The 21,126-nt window shown below is 41.6% G+C and overlaps 1 protein-coding gene across 1 annotated transcript in view; it reads right to left on the bottom strand.

Moving 5' to 3' along the window:
* The window catches only part of LOC117525998 (histone lysine acetyltransferase CREBBP-like), a 228,177-nt gene that overhangs the window by 8,189 nt on the left and 198,862 nt on the right, over window positions 1-21,126 (bottom strand). Inside the window, 1 exon segment of the mRNA XM_034187989.1 lies at window positions 14,809-14,970. Within this exon segment, the coding sequence (XP_034043880.1) occupies window positions 14,809-14,970 (162 nt within the window).

Raw genomic sequence — 21,126 nt, 5'->3', positions numbered from 1 at the left:
CCTGACTTCTGGTTGGAACATCATAGTGATGGCAGCTCGGAAAAGAGGCTCCCAAGAAAACCTGAGAAACTACACAAATACTCCCATTCAGCTGGTACTGCTGTCGCTGGAGAACACACCGCAATGCTCATTAGTGGTGAGATTTTTGAGCTTCCAAATGAAAGAGTTGCTACTTCGTAAGGCTTGGCAACATAAGGGATTTGTCTGGCGTGACAATCGGACACTCAGACACTTTTTGTCGTTTCCTTTTCCCAGGTTTGTTGTTGTTGGATGGACCAAACAAACGAGTATTGGACTCTTTGCTGGTGCTTCACTGTCTGCATGATGTGAATGTGTTTGTGTGAATGGGTAAAAATGAAGCATAATTGTAAAGCACTCTGAGCATCTGATGCAGATGGAAAAGCACTATATAAATGCAGTCCATTTACAAACGCATAAATCTAGACCATAATTATCCACCGGCCATCCTTAAAAAGTGCAGAGAATACACGGAGGTCCGGATGGCCCTAAAAGAGAGTGGGGTCCCATTTCAGAACCTTTTCCCAGTGAGGCTGCAAGTGAAATTCAAGAAAGATCCCAAAATCTATGACACCATAGAAGAAGCAACCGAGGACCTGGCTAAAAAAGGCTACAAGGTAAATCATCAGATTGCCAGAGTCCCTGAAGAAGCAGATTGAGCAGCTGTCCTGGCATAGGAAGGAGGTAAGAGCACAGAAAGACAACTCCAGCACCGCAAGAGGTGAAAGATACAAGGAGAAAAGATTCACTATTTTTCCTCCTTGGTTATACCTCTCAGAGATAATCGACAGAGGTTCTGAGTTAATAACATAGTTTTCTAAAAAAAAAAAAAAAAAAAAAAAAAATTATGGGGGTTTCACTCTGTAACTGGGTTGCTGCTACCAGTAAGGGCCCTTCCTATTAGAGCTGGGAGGACATTCCCTTTTGAAACCGAGGAAACAGTTGAGTCAGGATTCTTCAGTGTCTTTGTCTTTGTTAAAATCAGGTTCATGCACTAAAGTTGTTTCTTGGCTATTATATAATGGTATTCAATTGTCTAAACAGGGTGACAAAGATTACATAAGGGTAAAGTGGGAGAAAGAAGGAAATCTTTATTTCAACTGAAAGCTGGCAAAAGATACACAGATTGCAATGGATGACCTCAAGCTCCAAAACATGGAGGGCGTTTGTTGGAATAATGTGCATTTTTTTGTAACTCCTACCCAGAGAAAATATCAGGATAATAGAGACACCTGCTGGAGACTGCTGGAACAAATGACGCTAATTCTTTTCATATTTTTTGTAGTTGGCGAGTGATCAGACCCTTCTGGGAACAGCTTGGTAAGCACCTAAAGAACATCTTTACCAAAGACATTCCTTGCAACTGTGAAGCCCTGAATTTTGGAGAGATACCATTTTGATAAATGAACTCTGAAAGACAGAAATCTGTTGGCAATTCAAATTCAAAATGTTGGGTTGAAATAGTATACACAGCATTTACATTCTGGAAAGTTTGACATTTTCAATCAAGGGCCAGATGGAATCTTTCTTCAGAATTTGGTCAAAATGGACAGAATATGTAAAAACTGTTCTCACTGTAAATTGAAAGTAGCCATTTAACGAGAAACGTGTGCGTTATGCATATATTCATTCCGGTTCAGTTGTTAACATACACACTGTGAAGTGTCCTTTCCCTGATTCAGGGAAGACTGTGGTAAACTTCCTTCTCCAGCTAACTTGTTCTATTCATTTTGTTTTTCCGTGATACAAAAACCTGGATTAGCACTGCGTCTTTTTCCTACCCCACTGGAGAGGTGGTCGTTCTATTGTACCTGAAAGGGATGTGTTTTAACATTTGCTTGTCCAAATAAACAAATATTTGAAAAAGAAGAAGAAAAAAAAAAAAAAAAAAAAAAAAGACCTGATGGTGTCTCCCCCTAATGTCAGAGCATGTGCTGATCAGCTGGCACCCATTTATACCCGAATCTCCCCTCCTGCTTCAAACACTCCATTATTATCCCAGTCCCAAAGAAACCCACTACAACAGGACTAAATGACTACAGGCCCGTCGCCCTGACATCTGTAGTCGTGAATTTTGAATGGCTGGTGTTGAGCCACCTGAAGGACATCACAGCACCCCTACTGGATCCCCTGCAGTTTGCCTACCAGGCAAACATGTCAGATGAGGAGGATGTACTTCCTCAGACAGCTCAGGAAGTTCAACCTGCCCCAGGAATTGCTCATCATCTTGAACACATCCATCATCCAGTCTGTCCTGTGCATCACCATCTGTTTGGCTTGCCTCTGCCTCCAAACATGTCAGGCACAGGCTTCAATGAACTGTTAGGTCTGCAGAAAAAAAATCACTGCAGCCGGCCCGCCCTCCATCTAGGACTGATACTGGTCCAGGACCAGGAAGCGAGCTGGTAACATCTCTGCAGACCCATCACACCCTGGACACACACTCTTTAAAATCTCTTCCCCCCCCCACCCCCCAGTCAATGTTACAGAGTTCTGTACATCAAAACAATGAGACACAGGAACAGTTTATTTCCATAGGCCATCACATTGATGAACAATTTAATATGCCAAAAACTAATTCATATACCCCACGTACAACTTCAGTCTGTTTCACTTGCACATTTTTTTTTTTTTTAAACTGTGAATTATTCAGTGTTTGGTTTATATTCAAACACGCTGTACAGAGAAAGGGCAGCTGAAACCCAAGTCAAATTCCTTGTATTGTTGTGGATACTTGGTGAATAAAGACTATTCTGATTCTGACGCCAATGTGTGTGTTGATTGAGTTTTGATGAGTATGTGAGGTGGTTTGCAGCAGACAGCTAGCATCTTTTTGGGTGCAGTGATACCTTACAAGAGGGTCTATCTTTTTGTACCTGTTAGTTTCAGTGAGGTGGTCTCATCCAAAAGTAACAGTATGGGGGAACAGAGCACAGTTAAGCTCAAAAGGTCAAAGTGGCACAAACCATTCACCCAAAAGATTTTCACCTCTCTACAGTCCTCTACACCTCTCTTCATAGGCATAAATGAAGCTAAGAGGTTATCTGAGCACAATGTGCAGTTTGGCGATGTTAAATGTTTCCATAGGCATTCCTTGAGTCCTGTGAATATAAGTGAAATGTATCTGCTGTGGTCTGGATTTTTAGAAGCAAGTACAATGGAGGACCATATCCTGTCCCAGTCAAGAAGGTCCCAATGTCCCAATGCAATGTTCCAGGTCCTTAGTCCAAACTTGCGTGATGGAGAGTTCTTTGTATGACATATCCCGAGGAGTGAATATAATTGAGAGACCACACGTCGTTTGTGACCACTGTTTCCCATGATGGAGTGTAAGACATGGGTGGCAAGTGGCGTATTCCATGGTGCTCCATATGCTTTCATGACAGAGCGCAGTTGAAGATATCAATCAATCAATCAATCAATCAATCAATCAATCAATTTTTTTATATAGCGCCAAATCACAACAAACAGTTGCCCCAAGGCGCTTTATATTGTAAGGCAAGGCCATACAATAATTATGTAAAACCCCAACGGTCAAAACGACCCCCTGTGAGCAAGCACTTGGCTACAGTGGGAAGGAAAAACTCCCTTTTAACAGGAAGAAACCTCCAGCAGAACCAGGCTCAGGGAGGGGCAGTCTTCTGCTGGGACTGGTTGGGGCTGAGGGAGAGAACCAGGAAAAAGACATGCTGTGGAGGGGAGCAGAGATCGATCACTAATGATTAAATGCAGAGTGGTGCATACAGAGCAAAAAGAGAAAGAAACAGTGCATCATGGGAACCCCCAGCAGTCTACGTCTATAGCAGCATAACTAAGGGATGGTTCAGGGTCACCTGATCCAGCCCTAACTATAAGCTTTAGCAAAAAGGAAAGTTTTAAGCCTAATCTTAAAAGTAGAGAGGGTGTCTGTCTCCCTGATCTGAATTGGGAGCTGGTTCCACAGGAGAGGAGCCTGAAAGCTGAAGGCTCTGCCTCCCATTCTACTCTTACAAACCCTAGGAACTACAAGTAAGCCTGCAGTCTGAGAGCGAAGCGCTCTATTGGGGTGATATGGTACTACGAGGTCCCTAAGATAAGATGGGACCTGATTATTCAAAACCTTATAAGTAAGAAGAAGAATTTTAAATTCTATTCTAGAATTAACAGGAAACCAATGAAGAGAGGCCAATATGGGTGAGATATGCTCTCTCCTTCTAGTCCCCGTCAGTACTCTAGCTGCAGCATTTTGAATTAACTGAAGGCTTTTTAGGGAACTTTTAGGACAACCTGATAATAATGAATTACAATAGTCCAGCCTAGAGGAAATAAATGCATGAATTAGTTTTTCAGCATCACTCTGAGACAAGACCTTACTGATTTTAGAGATATTGCGTAAATGCAAAAAAGCAGTCCTACATATTTGTTTAATATGCGCTTTGAATGACATATCCTAATCAAAAATGACTCCAAGATTTCTCACAGTATTACTAGAGGTCAGGGTAATGCCATCCAGAGTAAGGATCTGGTTAGACACCATGTTTCTAAGATTTGTGGGGCCAAGTACAATAACTTCAGTTTTATCTGAGTTTAAAAGCAGGAAATTAGAGGTCATCCATGTCTTTATGTCTGTAAGACAATCCTGCAGTTTAGCTAATTGGTGTGTGTCCTCTGGCTTCATGGATAGATAAAGCTGGGTATCATCTGCGTAACAATGAAAATTTAAGCAATACTGTCTAATAATACTACCTAAGGGAAGCATGTATAAAGTGAATAAAATTGGTCCTAGCACAGAACCTTGTGGAACTCCATAATTAACTTTAGTCTGTGAAGAAGATTCCCCATTTACATGAACAAATTGTAATCTATTACACAAATATGATTCAAACCACCGCAGCGCAGTGCCTTTAATACCTATGGCATGCTCTAATCTCTGTAATAAAATTTTATGGTCAACAGTATCAAAAGCAGCACTGAGGTCTAACAGATACAGAAAAAAAGATGAGCCTGGTAAGTTCTAAGAGTCTCAGGTCATTAATGCTACAGAGTCCATTGTCATTACATATGTACAAATGAACCCCTTTCGAGGTCAAGAGTGGATCTGAGAATGGGATCCCCCAGTGAGAAGAGAACAGTTATTAAAAAATGGGCTTTTTATGTGCCATTTACATGTAATATTAGCCACCTTCTCAGCCTGTCGCCATACCAACAACACATGACTCAATCGTGCCAAGGTGCAGTTTAGCTCATTTTAGAGGGACTGCTGAGTAGATTAGGTCTCCCAATCTATGTGGCAATGTCAAATAACTCTATATAGACAGGGATGCACATAACTGGTACTCATGGTGCTTGTGCATGCTAAAAATAAATGATGTGCAGCAGAAAACACAAGGGAAGCACTTCATAAGAGGAAAGCAATAACAGATTGTTGGAAAAGTGTTTGCCTCTGCTGTGCATCAATGATGTTTAGCACACACAAGCACAATGAGTACCAGTTATGTGTACCCCTGTCTATAGATTTCCAGCAGGTAACAGAGCCAGGATTTAGCCAAACTGATAGTGGTTTTAAAACAAAGGACCAGAAATAATGTTTAAAATTAGGCACTGAGAACCCGCCCTCTGATTTATGGCACTGAAGAGTTGTCAATCTTATGCATGGGCATTTCCCACCACAGATAAATCTAGAGATTAAAGAGTGAATTTTGTCCCAGTAATCCATGGGTGGTAGCAGAAATAAAATAAAGGAAAAGAAAAGGATCCTTGGAAGCATATCTAGGATCACTATTGATACACGCAGTTGTAATGATTTAGGGAGTTAAGACCCTCTATGAAGATCTGACTCAATTGTATTATACATTTTTCTAAAATTATTTGCAACAGTAACTGAGGAAGGAAAAATGCCCATTCCCAAGTACTAAAATTGTTTGATGACAGAGATACATTGAGATTAAGTACAAAGGACTACTTCTGGACTCAATGGAAAAAGTGCAGATTTTGTCCAGTTAATTTTATAACCAGACAGGGAGCTGAATTCCTGAAAAGTATCCAAAACATATGTTACTGATGTAGGAGCCCTGTCAAAGAATAAAAGGATGTCATCAGCATATAGCTATATGGAGAGGGAAGTGTTGTTAAAACTGATTGTAGCAACAGATGGATATTGTCACATCGTTTGAACGAGGGATCCAATGACAGAAAATATGAAAGGGCTTAAAAGGCACCCTGTCTGCAAGATCGATGAAATAATGGCATTAGTATTTATCATTGCAATAGGATTATTGTACAATAAATGAATTATTTTATTAAAATTCGGACACAATTGAACATGTTGAACAATGCTCCCACAAATAACCCCACTCAAGCCAATCAAAAGCCTTTTCTGCATCAACACTCAATACGGTGCACGGGGATGCTATAACTTTGCCAGCATGAATAACATGGAGAAGGCGACAAATGTTATCAGAAGCAAGCCGTGATTTCATGAAACCTGTCTGGTCACAGTTAATCATTTTTGCTAAATGGGGTTCTAAGTGGGAGGCCAAGACCCAGGAAAATATTTTAATTTTTGAGTTTAGGCAATAGTACAATTAATAATAATAATGACTTGGATTTATAGAGCGCTTTTCAAGATACTCAAAGCGCTTTACAAGTTGCATTATTCATTCACTTGCACATTCACATACATTGCTGGTGGTAAGCTGCTATTGTAGCCACAGCTGCCCTGGGGCAAACTGATGGAAGCGTGGCTGCCATTCTGCACCTGCAGCCCCTCTGACCACCACCTCATTCATACACAGGCAATTAAAGCAGAATTCAAATATAAAAAAGGCACCAGCATCAATAGATCGATTTATCATGGCCAAGAGGTATACTCCTACAGTGGGGCCAAAAAGTATTTAGTCAGTCCCTGATTGTGCAAGTTCTCCTACTTAGAAAGATGAGAGAGGTCTGTAATTTTCAACATAGGTACACTTCAACTGTGAGAGACAAAATGAGGAAACAAAAAGGAAATCACATTGTCAGACCTGTAGAGAATTTATATGTAAATTATGGTGGAAAATAAGTATTTGGTCAATAACAAAATTCAACTCAATACTTTGTAACATAATCTTTGTTGGCAATGACAGGTCAAACATTTCCTGTAAGTCTTCACCAGGTTTGCACACACTGTAGCTGGTATTTTGGCCCATTCCTCCATGCAGATCTCCTCTAGAGCAGTGATGTTTTGGGGCTTGCGCTGGGCAACATGAACTTTCAACTCGCTCAACAACTTTTCAATGGGGTTGAGTTCTGGAGATTGGATTGGCCACTCCAGGACCTTGAAATGCTTTTTACGGAGCCACTCCTTTGTTGCCTGAGCGGTGTGTTTAGGATCATTGTTACGCTGGAAGACCCAGCCATGTTGCATCTTTAATGCTCTCAGTGATGGAAGGAGGTTTTGGCTTAAAATCTCACGATACATAGGCAAGTCCATTCTTCCCTTAACACAGATCAGTCGTCCTGTCCCCTTTGCAGAGAAACAGCCCCAAAGCATGATGTTTCCAGCCCCATGCTTCACAGTAGATATGGTGTTCTTGGAATGCAACTCAGCAATCTTCTTCCTCCAAACACGAAGAGTTGAGTTTTTACCAAAACATTCTATTTTGGTTTCATCTGACCACATGATATTCTCCCAATCCTCTTCTGGATCATCCATATGCTCTCTGGCAAACTTCAGACGGGCCTGGACACACACTGACTTAAGCAGGGGGACACGCCTGGCACTGCAGGATTTGAGTCCCTCTCTGCTTAGTGTGTAGCCTTTGTTACTTTGGTCCCAGCTCTCTGCAGGTCATTCATCAGGTCCCTCCGTGTAGTTCTGGGATTTTTGTTCATCGTTCTCATAATCATTCCGACCCCATGGGATGACATCTTGCGTGGAGCCCCAGATCGAGGGAGATTATCAATGGTCTTGTATGTCTTCTATTTTCTTACAATTGCTCCCACAGTTGATTTATTCACACCAACCTGCTTGACTATTGCAGATTCACTCTTCCCAGCCTGGTGCACATCTCCAGTTTTCTTCCTGGTGTCCTTTGACAGCTCTTTGGTCTTGGCCATTGTTGAGTTTGGAGTCTGACGGTTTGAGGTTGTGGATAGGTGTCTTTTATACAGATAACAAGTCTCAACAGGTGCCATTAATACAGGTAACAACTGGAGAACAGAAGAGCTTCTTAAAGAAGAGGTTACAGGTCTGTGAGAGCCAGAAATCTTCCTTGTTTTCCACCATAATTTACAAATAAATTCTTTAAAAATCCTACAATCTGATTTTCTAGATTTTTTTTCTCATTTTGTCTCTCATAATTGAAGTGTACCTATGTTGAAAATTACAGACTTCTCTCATCTTCCTAAGAAGAGAACTTCCACAATGAGGGACGGATACTTTTTGGCCCCACTGTAACTCCTCCCAAAACGTGAGATAAAATTCTGGGGGGATTCCATCCCATTGATTTGCCTTTTATCAATCCAGCCATAGCACTCTTTAACTCGGTCAGCATAACTGGTTGAGCAAGATGCTCAGCATCATTCTCAGTAATGTTGGGCAGTATGTCTGTTGCGGTGAATGGAGTTAAACCTGCCCCATCTCCCACTCCCCTTTTTATGTTACGTCGCTGAGTGCCAGGTGTAAGCGCAAAGTAATCAGTGCATAGCAAACAGCAAGGGGCGCGGGTGCTGCAGTGTATGAGCAAGAAGGAGGAAAAGTAGCCAAGGAGATGGGCTTCTGACAAAAGAAAAAGCAAAATAAGACCAGTGTAAATGCACACATCAAAATCACCAAACAAACTGAAGAGGACTGCCGGTAAGCAGGGCTTTTCTCCATCTCTCCCCTCTGACTCACTCCTGTCATTGTTTGGCGGTGCATTTGAGGTGTGCTCTGTAAATATGGGCTTCACCTGCACTTTCAGTGTGAACATTGGGAAGTTTGGGTTTAATGATTAATTGGGGTAATTCTAGAAACTTAGAAAAAATAATTTAAAATTAAATTTGTATGACTGCTAATTTTAAGAAAATATGAAATTATGGAATGTATTTTAAATGCTAAACGAATACAAATTATGGATATTAACTATTAACCTATAAAATTATTCAAGGACTGGCACCTCCCTACCTAGCTGACCTAATTAAACCTTACGTACCGGCCCGGGCTTTACGTTCTCAGGGTGCAGGACTACTTTGTGTCCCTAGGGTGAATAAGAAGTCTGCGGGCCACAGAGCTTTCTCTTATTGTGCCCCTGTTCTGTGGAATGGTCTCCCTGCATCAATAAAACAGTCAGATTCTGTGGAGACTTTTAAGGCCAGACTTAAAACGCACTTCTTTTCCCTTTCGTATGGCTAGCATACTGGTACAGTTTTGTTTTATGCTTTTTACTCTTTTAATTCATTTTTATTAGTAAATGGAGCATGCCGTGGCCTCAACTTTACCTAAATTCTGGATCTTTTAGTGAAGCTTAGGGGTAGTGGCCGGCGATCACATTAGAATTTCTTCTGTTTTTCTTGTTGATTAATACAAATTATACAGTATTTTTTGTCTTTCTGATGCCTGACTCTTTTTTTTTCTCTCTGTTTAAGGTACAGCTCCATCCAGAGATGGGCATTGTATTTGTGTTGGCGAACCTCCTGTCCTGTGCACCAACAGCATTTCTTGTATATTCATCCGTGAATTGTTCTGTAATTTATGTCTGTAGCATGGCCCAAGCAGAGGGTCACCCCTTTGAGTCTGGTCTGCTTGAGGTTTCTTCCTCAGAGGGAGTTTTTCCTTACCACCGTTGCTCTGGGGGTTGGTAAGGTCAGACCTTACCTGTGTGAAGCGCCTTGAGGCAACTCTGTTGTGATTTGGCGGTATATAAATGAAAATAAATTGAAATTGAAAAAATTGAAATTGGATATTAACAATGAATTAACAAATTACAAATTTGGCTGAATTATCCTAATTCTAATTATGAGCTAAAGTTAAAGGATGAGCGCTGTTGTGTATAATCTAGTGAATATATTTATTGTATTTTTAAATTGTGGAAACCTACACTGGTGTTTGTGTGTCAAAGGTTTTACACCTCTACTTGAAATAAAAGAGGAAAAGAAATTAAAGAGTTTCATTATTGGGAGTGATTCCCAGCAAGAATCTTTGGTGGAGTGAGGGAACTGTGCTAAATGCTGAACACCACAGAACAATGTCTCATGGCCAATTTGCTACTTTGCTAACTTCATATCTCCTATACAAATAATAATAACTTCATATCTCCTTATACAAATAATAACTTCATATCTCCTCTGATGCACACTGTTCTTTTGCTTACCACGTTACACAGACAAAACACATTTTTACTTTTACACATACCATTTCAGATACTACTACAATGTGAGCAGTCACTGCATATAAATGTAAAATGCAACATCGTTCAACCAATCACATAACTTTACTGATCCACACTGAGGGCAACAGCCTGGCCATCTGGGTGCAGAGCTGGACAGCAGCCACTTTCTGTTTAGTGAAGGCATCTTTCAATACAACATCTAAAATTGAAGTCTGTCTCCTGCTAATCTTTGAGCCTTCTGAGTTTGCGCTCCACAACTTACACATTAAACCGGGGAAAAGTGGGAAAACCACACTTGAAATTTCTTTTGGGGAAGTAAGTATCTTCCCTAGTGCAAGAAGGCACATCAGGAATTGAGGTCTTGTTTTCAATAAATTGTTCAGGCTCATTTTAACTTTTTTTTTTTTTTTTACTTGCCTCGCTAAAACCGCTCCTTTGCTGTACAAATTCTAGTTTTTGCAAATCATGTTCAAGTGTATTAATTTTACACAATCTTGTTTGATTAAGTTGAGAAGCAAAGGAAATTGTCGTGTTTCTTATAAATCCTTTAATTGCAGCCCATAGTATTCATGGGTCTTCTACTGAGTTTACATTATCTGAAATAAAAAACAGTTAAAGTGTTTCTGAAATAATTGCAAAAACCATTGTTTTTAAGCAGTGTTAAAACGCCACCTTGTGGCTGGAGTGCGAGTACCAGTTAATGTAAGCTGTGAGATAATAACACCCGGATCAGATAGAGAAATAGAATGAATTACAGCAGAATGAATTTGAGAAAATACATTTTCAGGAGCCAATAGATACCTAATCCTTGAATAGCTTTTATGTCCACCAGAAATAAAGCTGTATTGTCTTGAAGAGGGATTTATTGCTTTAAATAAATCGGTAAGACTAAAATCGTTCATTAGACCTAGGAATACTACTGTAAATGTATGGATATGCTGAGAGGTATTCGATGTGTCCAGTAAGGGATCAAGAATGGCATTCATTCATTCAGACCGGTTTCCATGACAATTAGTTTGAAACGCGTATTTTTTTTTATAAACCAGAAGCTAAAAACACGATTAGAAGTAGCAAGTTGGACACGAACGTACTCCATAAATATCTAAACAGCATCTGAAAAAACACACAGATTGAAAGTTTACCAGTTAATGACTGGACCATCTGTTAGCAAGTTCTTCATGGAGGTGAAGCGAACAAGTGGGACTACGAGCCGTCAGTAGCTTTCATATTCGGGCGATACTGTAAGTTTGCGTTTCTATATATAACAGCCATATAACAAACTAATTATTAACCTTACTAATTATTAACTTACCTTACTCGGTCTGTACAGGGAAATCAGACCTCCGTGATTTTTGCACGGACAACACGTCGGTCTGATATTTTCGCATACAGACCTCACAGTCGGTCAATAATCCTTTAAACCCCGCCCCTATTGTGCATAATAAAAAAAATTCACAATCACTAGAATAATCACATTCATATTTTAGTAATTACTCAGTCCTGATCACAACATTAAAAGCAATTACATAGTAACAACAACATAAGTAAATGTTGAAATTACTAAATTAAAAAAGATTTCATCATGAGGTTTATGTCAGAAATTACTAAATTAAAAATAATTTCATCATGAGGTTTATGTCACACTGAGAAATCCTAATTAACCAGCACACTGCAGACATTGTTCCATCATTTCCTGTTGTTTATATAATAAATACTTGTATTTATTTACAGTGTCTTTTTTCCTGGTTGAAATACAGATATGAATGAATCTATCTACCAAACTTGAAATGTATACGAGGTCTGTCAATAAAGTATAGGTCCTTTTTATTTTTTTCAAAAACTATATGGATTTCATTCATATGTTTTTACGTCAGACATGCTTGAACCCTCGTGCGCATGCGTGCGTTTTTCCACGCCTGTCGGTGACGTCATTCGCCTGTGAGCACTCCTTGTGGGAGGAGTCGTCCAGCCCCTCGTCGGAATTCCTTTGTCTGAGAAGAGAGAAGAGATTTTGAGGTGATACTGTCGCTTTAAGGACTTCCCACGGTGCGAGACGTCGCGCAGCGCTCTCAGGCGCCGTCGACAGCCTGTTTCAATCTGAAAACCTCCTCATTTCAGGCTCTATTGATCCAGGACGTTGTGAGAGAACAGAGAAGTTTCAGAAGAAGTCGGTTTCAGCATTTTATCCGGATATTCCACTGTTAAAGGAGATTTTTTTTAATGAAAGACGTGCGGACGGATTGCAGCGTCGGCTCGCAGCCGCCGCGACGCTCCGCCACAGGAAAAACACCTCTGTTGGAAGCCTTAAGGACAAGTTGGAACATGTCCAGCTGTTAAACAATTTCTCATATACTCACTCCACTGAAAGCCATCAAAAGTCCCCTGGATTTTACAAATGGTTATCAACACGGAGGTGTTTTTCCTGTGCCACCGCACCGCGCCGGCTGCGTCCCGACGCGCGGACCCGTCCGCACGTCTTTCATTAAAAAAATCTCCTTTAACAGTGGAATATCCGGATAAAATGATGAAACCGACTTCTTCTGAAACTTCTCTGTTCTCTCACGACATCCTGGATCAATAGAGCCTGAAATGTGGAGGTTTTCAGCTTGAAACAGGCTGACGACGGCGCCTGAGAGCGCTGCACGACGTCCCACTGCATGGGAAGTCCTTAAAGCGACAGTATCACCTCAAAATCTCTCATCAGCCATTAAAATTTTCACTGAAAACCAGCTTAATTTTTCGAACCGTGTCCACTTCGATGTGTCTCACAGGTTTAGAAAAAATTTTGATCAAACAAAGCGCCAGTCTCTCAGCAACTTCTCAGATAAAGGAATTCCGACGAGGGGCTGGACGACTCCTCCCACAAGGAGTACTCACAGGCGAATGACGTCACCGACAGGTGTGGAAAAACTCACGCATGCGCACGAGGGTTCAAGCATGTCTGACGTAAAAACATATGAATGAAATCCATATAGTTTTTGAAAAAATAAAAAGGACCTATACTTTATTGACAGCCCTCGTACATTACCTTTCATGCTATTTTGTCAAAAATAAATATGCAAGGTTCCCTATGTAAATCAAGAAATCATCTCATCTGAAACAACAACAGCTAAGTTATGGTTTTAATTTACAGATGAACAAAGATTTCTTTTTTTTTTTTTTTTACTTAATCTTAATTACAAGTTTTATAATGTAAGAAACTTTTTTTTTACTTCAAAATGTACAGCAATAAAAATATTGAGGTAAAAAAACATTTGTAAGGATTTTCTTTAGAAACTGCTCTGTATAATTTAGCAGTTCTGTGACACATTTCTGCACTCTGTCCTCTTCCATGTTTTGGCTTGACGAATCAATTCTATTGGACAGTGCGAAGCTATGTCACAGTGTGCAGTGGTGAAAGTTGGATCGGGTTCAATTTTGAACACGGCGGCCTGATGACAAGTGGCAATGCGTGCTCCTGGCCGAACGTTGTACTAGCTCGGTTCAAAAACATAACGCTACTCATTGAAAGTAATGGGTTTTTGAGCAATCTGGGATGTGTTTAATGCCCTGAATGTATGCAGTGTAAAAGGACCATAACTGGTTGGGGTGTTCCTCTGGTAGTCGGTTTAGGAGCTAAGCTCCAGTGTGCCCTCTCCAATTTCAGTGGTGAAGTGAGCAGCTCTGTTCCAAAAACATCAACGAGGAGTTGCGAGAAAAAAAACAGAAGGGCGCAGACCCTCAATTAGCTTCTGTCCTCCAAGTCTGCCATCTTGGATTTGGCCTTGAGCTGGTCTAAATGATTAAAAATCAGTGGGCATGGATTCAAGAGAATTAGTGCACAAACCATGGTCATGTATTGTAGATTGGACACTGTCCAGCTTGGATGACAAACTTTCAAAAGAAGTCTTAAAGTTCGCAGACAGTGCAGCTCTGTTCGAGGTGAAGCAAACGGCAAAGTTTCTCTGTTCCATTCAGACTTGCTTTTAGACTTGGACATTTTGCAGGTGATCAGAAAGCGGTAAATACAAAAAATAAAAATAAACCTGGGATTCCAAACAAAAAGTGTGAGGTTTGCAAGGTAAAAAATTGAATAGCGCAGAGGACCAAGCCGGATACATGTCAACTCTCTAAACACCATACCAGAAGTCCAGCATGGGTTTTAAAAAGTACAAAATGACTAATGGACAATTCAAAAGTACATGGAAGGTAGATAATCAATTAAAATGGGGGGAGGGGGTGGGGGGGTTGGCAAGAGTGATCATGCAAAACAGTCATCTTGTTTGCAGTTCACATGACCCTCTGGACTGATAGGTTCAAACAGTATATTTTTTGGGACAACAGTTTGTCCTCGTAGACAGAAGGATGACTCAATCATTAAATGCCAACAAATATGTTCCACACTAAAACACATGTATCAATAACTTTAAGCACAACACCAGCCTTAAACATCATTTGTAACTTGTGTAATAACTAATCCAACCTCTTTGTGCTTTTCCATGGTGGAATAGAGCTTCTGGGACAAATCACTGGCTACAGTCGGCATTCCAGGCTTCTTCTTATTGGCTCGACTGATGCTGCTCTTGCTTTTATTTGTCTTCTTGTTGTTCTTCTTCTTAGCATTTTTGCTGTCACTTGGCATACCCTGAGGACATACAATAAAAAATAAGCAAGTTCATTTAAGAACACATCTCACTTAATTCTTGAATACATATCAAATTAATGTGGCAGCCAACAGAAATAATCATCTTCAGCAGAGAAATGATCTCACTTGCCCTAACACGTGATATAAACTAATTAGTTTATGGGGGAGGTGATGGTATAGTCAAGCGTTGGGCATGAGACCAGAGGATCCTCGGCTCAAATCCCAGCCTGACTGGAAAATCACTAAGGGCCCTTGGGCAAGGTCCTTAATCCCCTAGTTGCTCCTGGTGTGTAGTAAGTACCTTGTATAGCAGCACCCTTACATCAGGGTGAATGTGAGGCATAATTTCATCTGCATCAGACGCTTTGAGCGTCTGATGCAACCAACAACCAGTAAAAATCTATTTAAGCATAAAAATTCAAAAAGAAAAAATAATATAGCACCTTCAACTGCACCACAGACAAACAGTTAAATGTGGTTTATTAAACATAAGGTCTCTCTCTTCTAAGTCCCTGTTAGTAAATGATATAATAATTGATCAACATATTGATTTATTCTGCCTTACAGAAACCTGGTTACAGCAGGATGAGTTCAGCAGTTAATGAAAAGAAAACAGACTACACTGGTCACTGAATGTTTCCAGCTGGGGTAAAATTTGCTGACTGGACATGATTCGGAAAGGCACACACCTGTCTACATATAAAGTCCCACAGTTGACAGTGCATGTCAGACAGAGTACAAACCAAGCATGACGTCAAAGGAATTGTCTGTAGACCTCTGAGACAGGATTATCTGGAAGCACAAATCTGGGGAAGGATTCAGAACTATTTCTGCTCCTTTGAAGGTCCCAATGAGCACAGTGGCCTCCATCATCCATGAGCTGAAGAAGTTTGGATCCACCAGGACTCTTCCGAGATCTGCTGCCTATCTGAATTGACTGATTGGGGGAGAAAGGTGTTAATCAGAGAGGTGACCAAGAACCCAATGGTCACTCTGTCAGAGCTCCAGCATTCCTCTGTGGAGAGAGGAGAAGCTTCCAGAAGGACAGCCATATCTGCAGCAATCCATCAATCAGCTCTGTATGGTATAGTGGCCAGACAGAAGCCACTCCTTAGTAAAAGGCACATGACACTCCGCCTGAAGGACTCTCAGACCATGAAAAACAAAATTCTCTGGTCTGATGAGGCAAAGGCTGAACTCGTTGGCGTGAATGCAAGGCATCGTGTTTGGAGGAAACCAAGCACCATCGCTACAGTGAAGCATGGTGGTGGCAGCATCATGCTGTGTGGATGTTTTTCCAGCAGAAGGAAGTGGGAAAGTAGTCAGGATTGAGGGAAAGATAAATGCAGCAATGTACAGAGACATCCTGGATGAAAACCCGCTCCAGAGTGCTCTTGACCTCAGACTGGGGTGACGGTTCATCTTCCAGCAGGACAATGAACTTAAGCACACAGCCAAGATATCAAAGGAGTGGCTTCAGGACAACTGGGAGGGGTGATGGTCCAGTGGTTAAGGCGTTGGGCTTGAGACCAGAAGATCCTCAGTTCAAATCCCAGCCTGACTTGGGCAAGGTCTTTAATCCCCTACTGCTCCAGGTGTGTAGCAGCGCCTTGTATGGCAGCACCCCCACATCGGGGTAAATGTGAGTCATTATTTGTAAAGCGCTTTGAGCGTCTGATGCAGATGGAAAAGTGCTATATAAATGCAGTCCATTTACTCTGTGAATGTCCATGAATGGTCCAGCCAGAGCCCAGACCTGAATCCGATTGAACATCTCTGGAGAGATCTGAAAGTGGCTGTGCACCAACGCTCCCAACCCAACCTGATGGAACGTGAGAGGTGCTGCAAACAGGAATGAGTAAAACTGCCCAAAGATAGGTGCGCCAAGCTTGTGGCATCATATTCAAGAAGACTTGAGACTGTAAATGCTGCCAAAGGTGCATCAACAACATATTGAGCAAAGGGTGTGAATACTTATGTGCATGTGATTTTTATTTTTAATAAATTTGGAAATTTCAAAAATACTTTTTTCATGTCATTATGGGGTATTGTAAGTAGAATTTTTAGGGGAAAAATTAATTTACTTCATTTTGGAATAAGGCTGTAATATAACAATATGAGATGAAAGATGGAACATACCACGGAACGAGGCAAAGCCAAGTTCAATTGGTATGACCAGGTAGGGGTCAGTTGAAGAATTAGACAGGGGTCAAAATTAAAAGATGCTCCAATCATATAGAAAACGACACCGCATTATTTGCCTGATCATAAAGGTACCAGAAAAGGTATAGTCTGGACAATTTGTGACTGAATGTTATGGAGTTATGAGGTAAAAGCAGCAAGAATGGTGACAAAGGTCAGTTTCAGTTTGTACAGAGGTCAAAAGTTAAAGTTGTTCCATTAATTTTGCTCCAGCTGTATTTGTGCTGAATTGATGCTTGTATCACAATTTGAAGGATTGTTTCAGTTAACTGCTGCACTAATAAGCCAACAGAGCATGAAGCTGTCTGTTACCTTAAACGTGTATATAAACGTTATTGATCTCAAAGAGGAGAAATTCACGTTACGTCAGCTCTTAAAAAAACACACACAAGGTGGGTGCAAGTAGAGGCATCAAACAGCGTGTGCAAGGATAAGCAAAAATAATACTTGTAACAGTACAAGACATACGAAATGAGGTAGAAATAGAATATGCTGTATGTATACGAGTATATATATATATATATATATATATATATATATATATACACACACACACACACGTGCATTTGTGTGTACATATATATATATATATATATATATATATATATATATATACACACACACACACAGACACACACACACACACACATATATTTATATATACACATATATACATACATACATGCATACATACATACACACACACGAGGTTTGTTAGAAAAGTAGCCGACCTTTTTATTTTTTTCAAAAACCTGATGGATTTGAATCACGTGTGCTTGCATGAGCCAACTTTGAACCTTCGTGCACATGCGTGAATTTTTTCACGCCTGTTGATTGCGTCATTTGCTTGTAAGCAGCCTTTGTGTGCGGATGGGCGTAGTCTGTCGTCGTTTTTTTCTTTGCAAGGAAATGGCAGAACAACTGGAGCAGCGCGACTGCATTAAATTTTTGCCAGAAACTGGGCAACAGCCAGGTGGAAACCATTCGGATTATTCAGACGGCTTTTGGTGACGATGCTATGGGCCATCACACAGATTAAGGAGCGGTACAACCGGTTTAAAGACGTCTGCACAACGGTGGAGAGCGAGCCACACTCCGGGCGGCCATCAACATGCTGAAATGACCAGATCATTTCCAAAGTGAACGCTGTGGTGATGTGAGACTGTCGTGTGACTATCCGAGAAACTGCGGAAGAGGTGGACATCAGCACTTTTTCGGCACATTCCACTGTGACAGAAAATTTTGCCATGAAAAGAGTTGCAGTGAAATTCATGCCAATGGCTTGGGCACGAAGCTGCTAACGGAACAAAAGTGCCTTTGTGTTGAAGTCTCAAAGGACATGTTGTGACATGCCCACCTCTTCCACAATTTGGAAGATTCAGACGGCTTTCAGTAGCTTTTCAGTTGTGTGACTATCCGAGAAATTGTGGAAATTTCACTTTGGAAATGATCTGGTCATTTCAGCATGTTGATGGCTGACCGGAGCGTGGCTCGCTCTCCACTGTTGTGCGGACGTCTTTAAACCGGTTGTACCGCTCCTTAATCTGTGTGATGCCCATAGCATTGTCACCGAAAGCCATCTGAATAATTCGAATGGTTTCCACGTGGCTGTCGCCCAGTTTCTGGCAAAATTTGATGCAGTCGCGCTTGCTCCAGTCGTTCTGCCATTTTCCTTGCAAAGAAAAAATGACGAGAGACTACACCCATCCTCACACAAAGGCTGCTTACAAGCGAATGACGCAATCGACAGGCGTGAAAAAATTCAAGCATGCGCACGAAGGTTCAAGGTTGGCTCATGCAAGCACACGTGATTTAAATCGATCAGGTTTTTGAAAAAAAATCAAAAGGTCAGATACTTTTCTAACAGACCTCGTATATATAAGTATGTACGTGGGTGTGCATGTACATGTGAACATGCATACACATATACATATATACATGTATGCATAATATTTTTATATTTGTGGACTGATGAGAGTAAAATTGTTCTTTTTGGGTCCAAGGGCCGCAGACAGTTTGTGAGACAACCCCCAAACTCTGAATTCAAGCCACAGTTCACAGTGAAGACAGTGAAGCCTGGTGGTGCAAGCAGCATGATATGGGCATGTTTCTCCTACTATGGTGTTGGCCTATATATCGCATACCAGGTATCATGGATCAGTTTGGATATGTCAAAATACTTGAAGTGGTCATGTTGCCTTATGCTGAAGAGGACATGCCCTTGAAATGGGTGTTTCAACAAGACAATGACCCCAAGCACACTAGTAAACAAGCAAAATCTTGGTTCCAAACCAACAAAATTAATACCTCACAGATGTGAAGAAATCATGAAAAACTGTGGTTATACAAATACTAGTTTAGTGATTCACAGGATTGCTAAAAAAGCAGTTTGAACATAACAGTTTTGAGTATGTAGCATCAACAGCAGATGCTACCATTACTGTGAACACCCCCTTTTCTACTTTTCTTTTTTTTTTTTTTTTTAACTAATAGCCCAATTTCATAGCCTTAAGAGTGTGCATATCATGAATGCTTGGTCTTGTTGGATTTGTGAGAATCTACTGAATCTACTGGTACCTTGTTTCCCGTGTAACAATAAGAAATATACTCAAAACCTGGATTAATCTTTTTAGTCACATAGCACTACTATTATTCTGAACACTACTGGATTGATATTGCACGTGATTTGTGGATATATTATTGCATGTGGTTATTTCACAATGTTATTGTACAGTCTGACAGCAGCAGGGAGGAATGACCTGCGGTATTGTTCCTTCTTGCACTGAGGGTGCCTCAGTCTGTCACTGAATGAGCTGGTCAGCTCCACTACAGTCCGGTGCAGACGGTGAGAGGAGTTGTTCATGATGGATTTGAACTTCGTTAACGCCCTCCTCTCAGCCACCTCCTCCAGAGACTCCAGAGGACAGCCCAGGACAGAGCTGGAATACCTGACCAGCTTGTTCAGTCTCTTTCTCTCCCGCTCCATGTTGCCCGGGGCCCAACACACGACAGCACAGACAAGAGCTGAGGCTACAACAGAGTCGTAGAAGGTCTTAAGCAGAGGCCTGCTCACTCCAAGGGATCTCAGTCTCCTCAGGAGGTGGAGGCGACTCTGACCTTTTTTGTACAGGGCGTCGGTGTTGTAAGTCCAGTCCAGTTTGCTGTTGAGGTGAATACCCAGGTATTTGAAACTGTTCACAGTCTTTATGTCCTCCCCCTGGATGTTCACCGGTGGGTGAGGTGGTGGTTTCCTCCTGAAGTCGATCACCATCTCCTTCGTCTTACTGGTGTTGAGACACAAGTGGTTGCGCTCACACCAGTCCATGAAGTCTGATGACCGACCGATACTCCAGCTTGTTCTCCTCAGACGCGACCCACAATGGTGGAGTCATCAGAGAACTTCTGGAGGTGGAAGCTGTCTGTGTTGCATGTGAAGTCCGAGGTGTAAAAGGTGAAGGGGAAAGGCGAGAGGACGGTGCCCTGGGGGGTCCTGGTGCTGCACCTTACCATCTCAGACTGACAGCCGCGCAGCCGCACGTACTGCGGTCAGTGAGGTAGTCGATAGTCCAGGCGGCGAGGTGTCTTTCCACATCTGCGTCCTCCAGCTTCCCCTGCAGCAGCGCCGGTCTGATGGTGTTGAAAGCGCTGGAGAAATCAAAGAACATGACTCTCACAGCATTCCCGCCGGTCTCCAGGTGGGTGAGCACTTGCTGCAGTAGGTAGATGACACCATCATCTACCCCCATGTTGGGCCTGTAGGCGAACTGCAGTGGGTCCAGGGTGTCGCTCACCACGGTGCGGAGGTGAGACAGGCCGAGCCGTTCCATGGTCTTCATGAGGTGGGAGGTCAGGGCAACTGGTCTGTAGTGGGCCGGTTCCTTGGCTTGCGGTGTTTTGGGAACAGGGACCACACAGGTCTTCCACAAGGTGGGGACCACCCCCAGGCTGAGGCTC

The sequence above is a fragment of the Thalassophryne amazonica genome, chromosome 15, assembly GCF_902500255.1.
Source record: "Thalassophryne amazonica chromosome 15, fThaAma1.1, whole genome shotgun sequence".
NCBI lineage: Eukaryota > Metazoa > Chordata > Actinopteri > Batrachoidiformes > Batrachoididae > Thalassophryne > Thalassophryne amazonica.
This window is presented reverse-complemented; position numbering and strand designations above follow the sequence as displayed.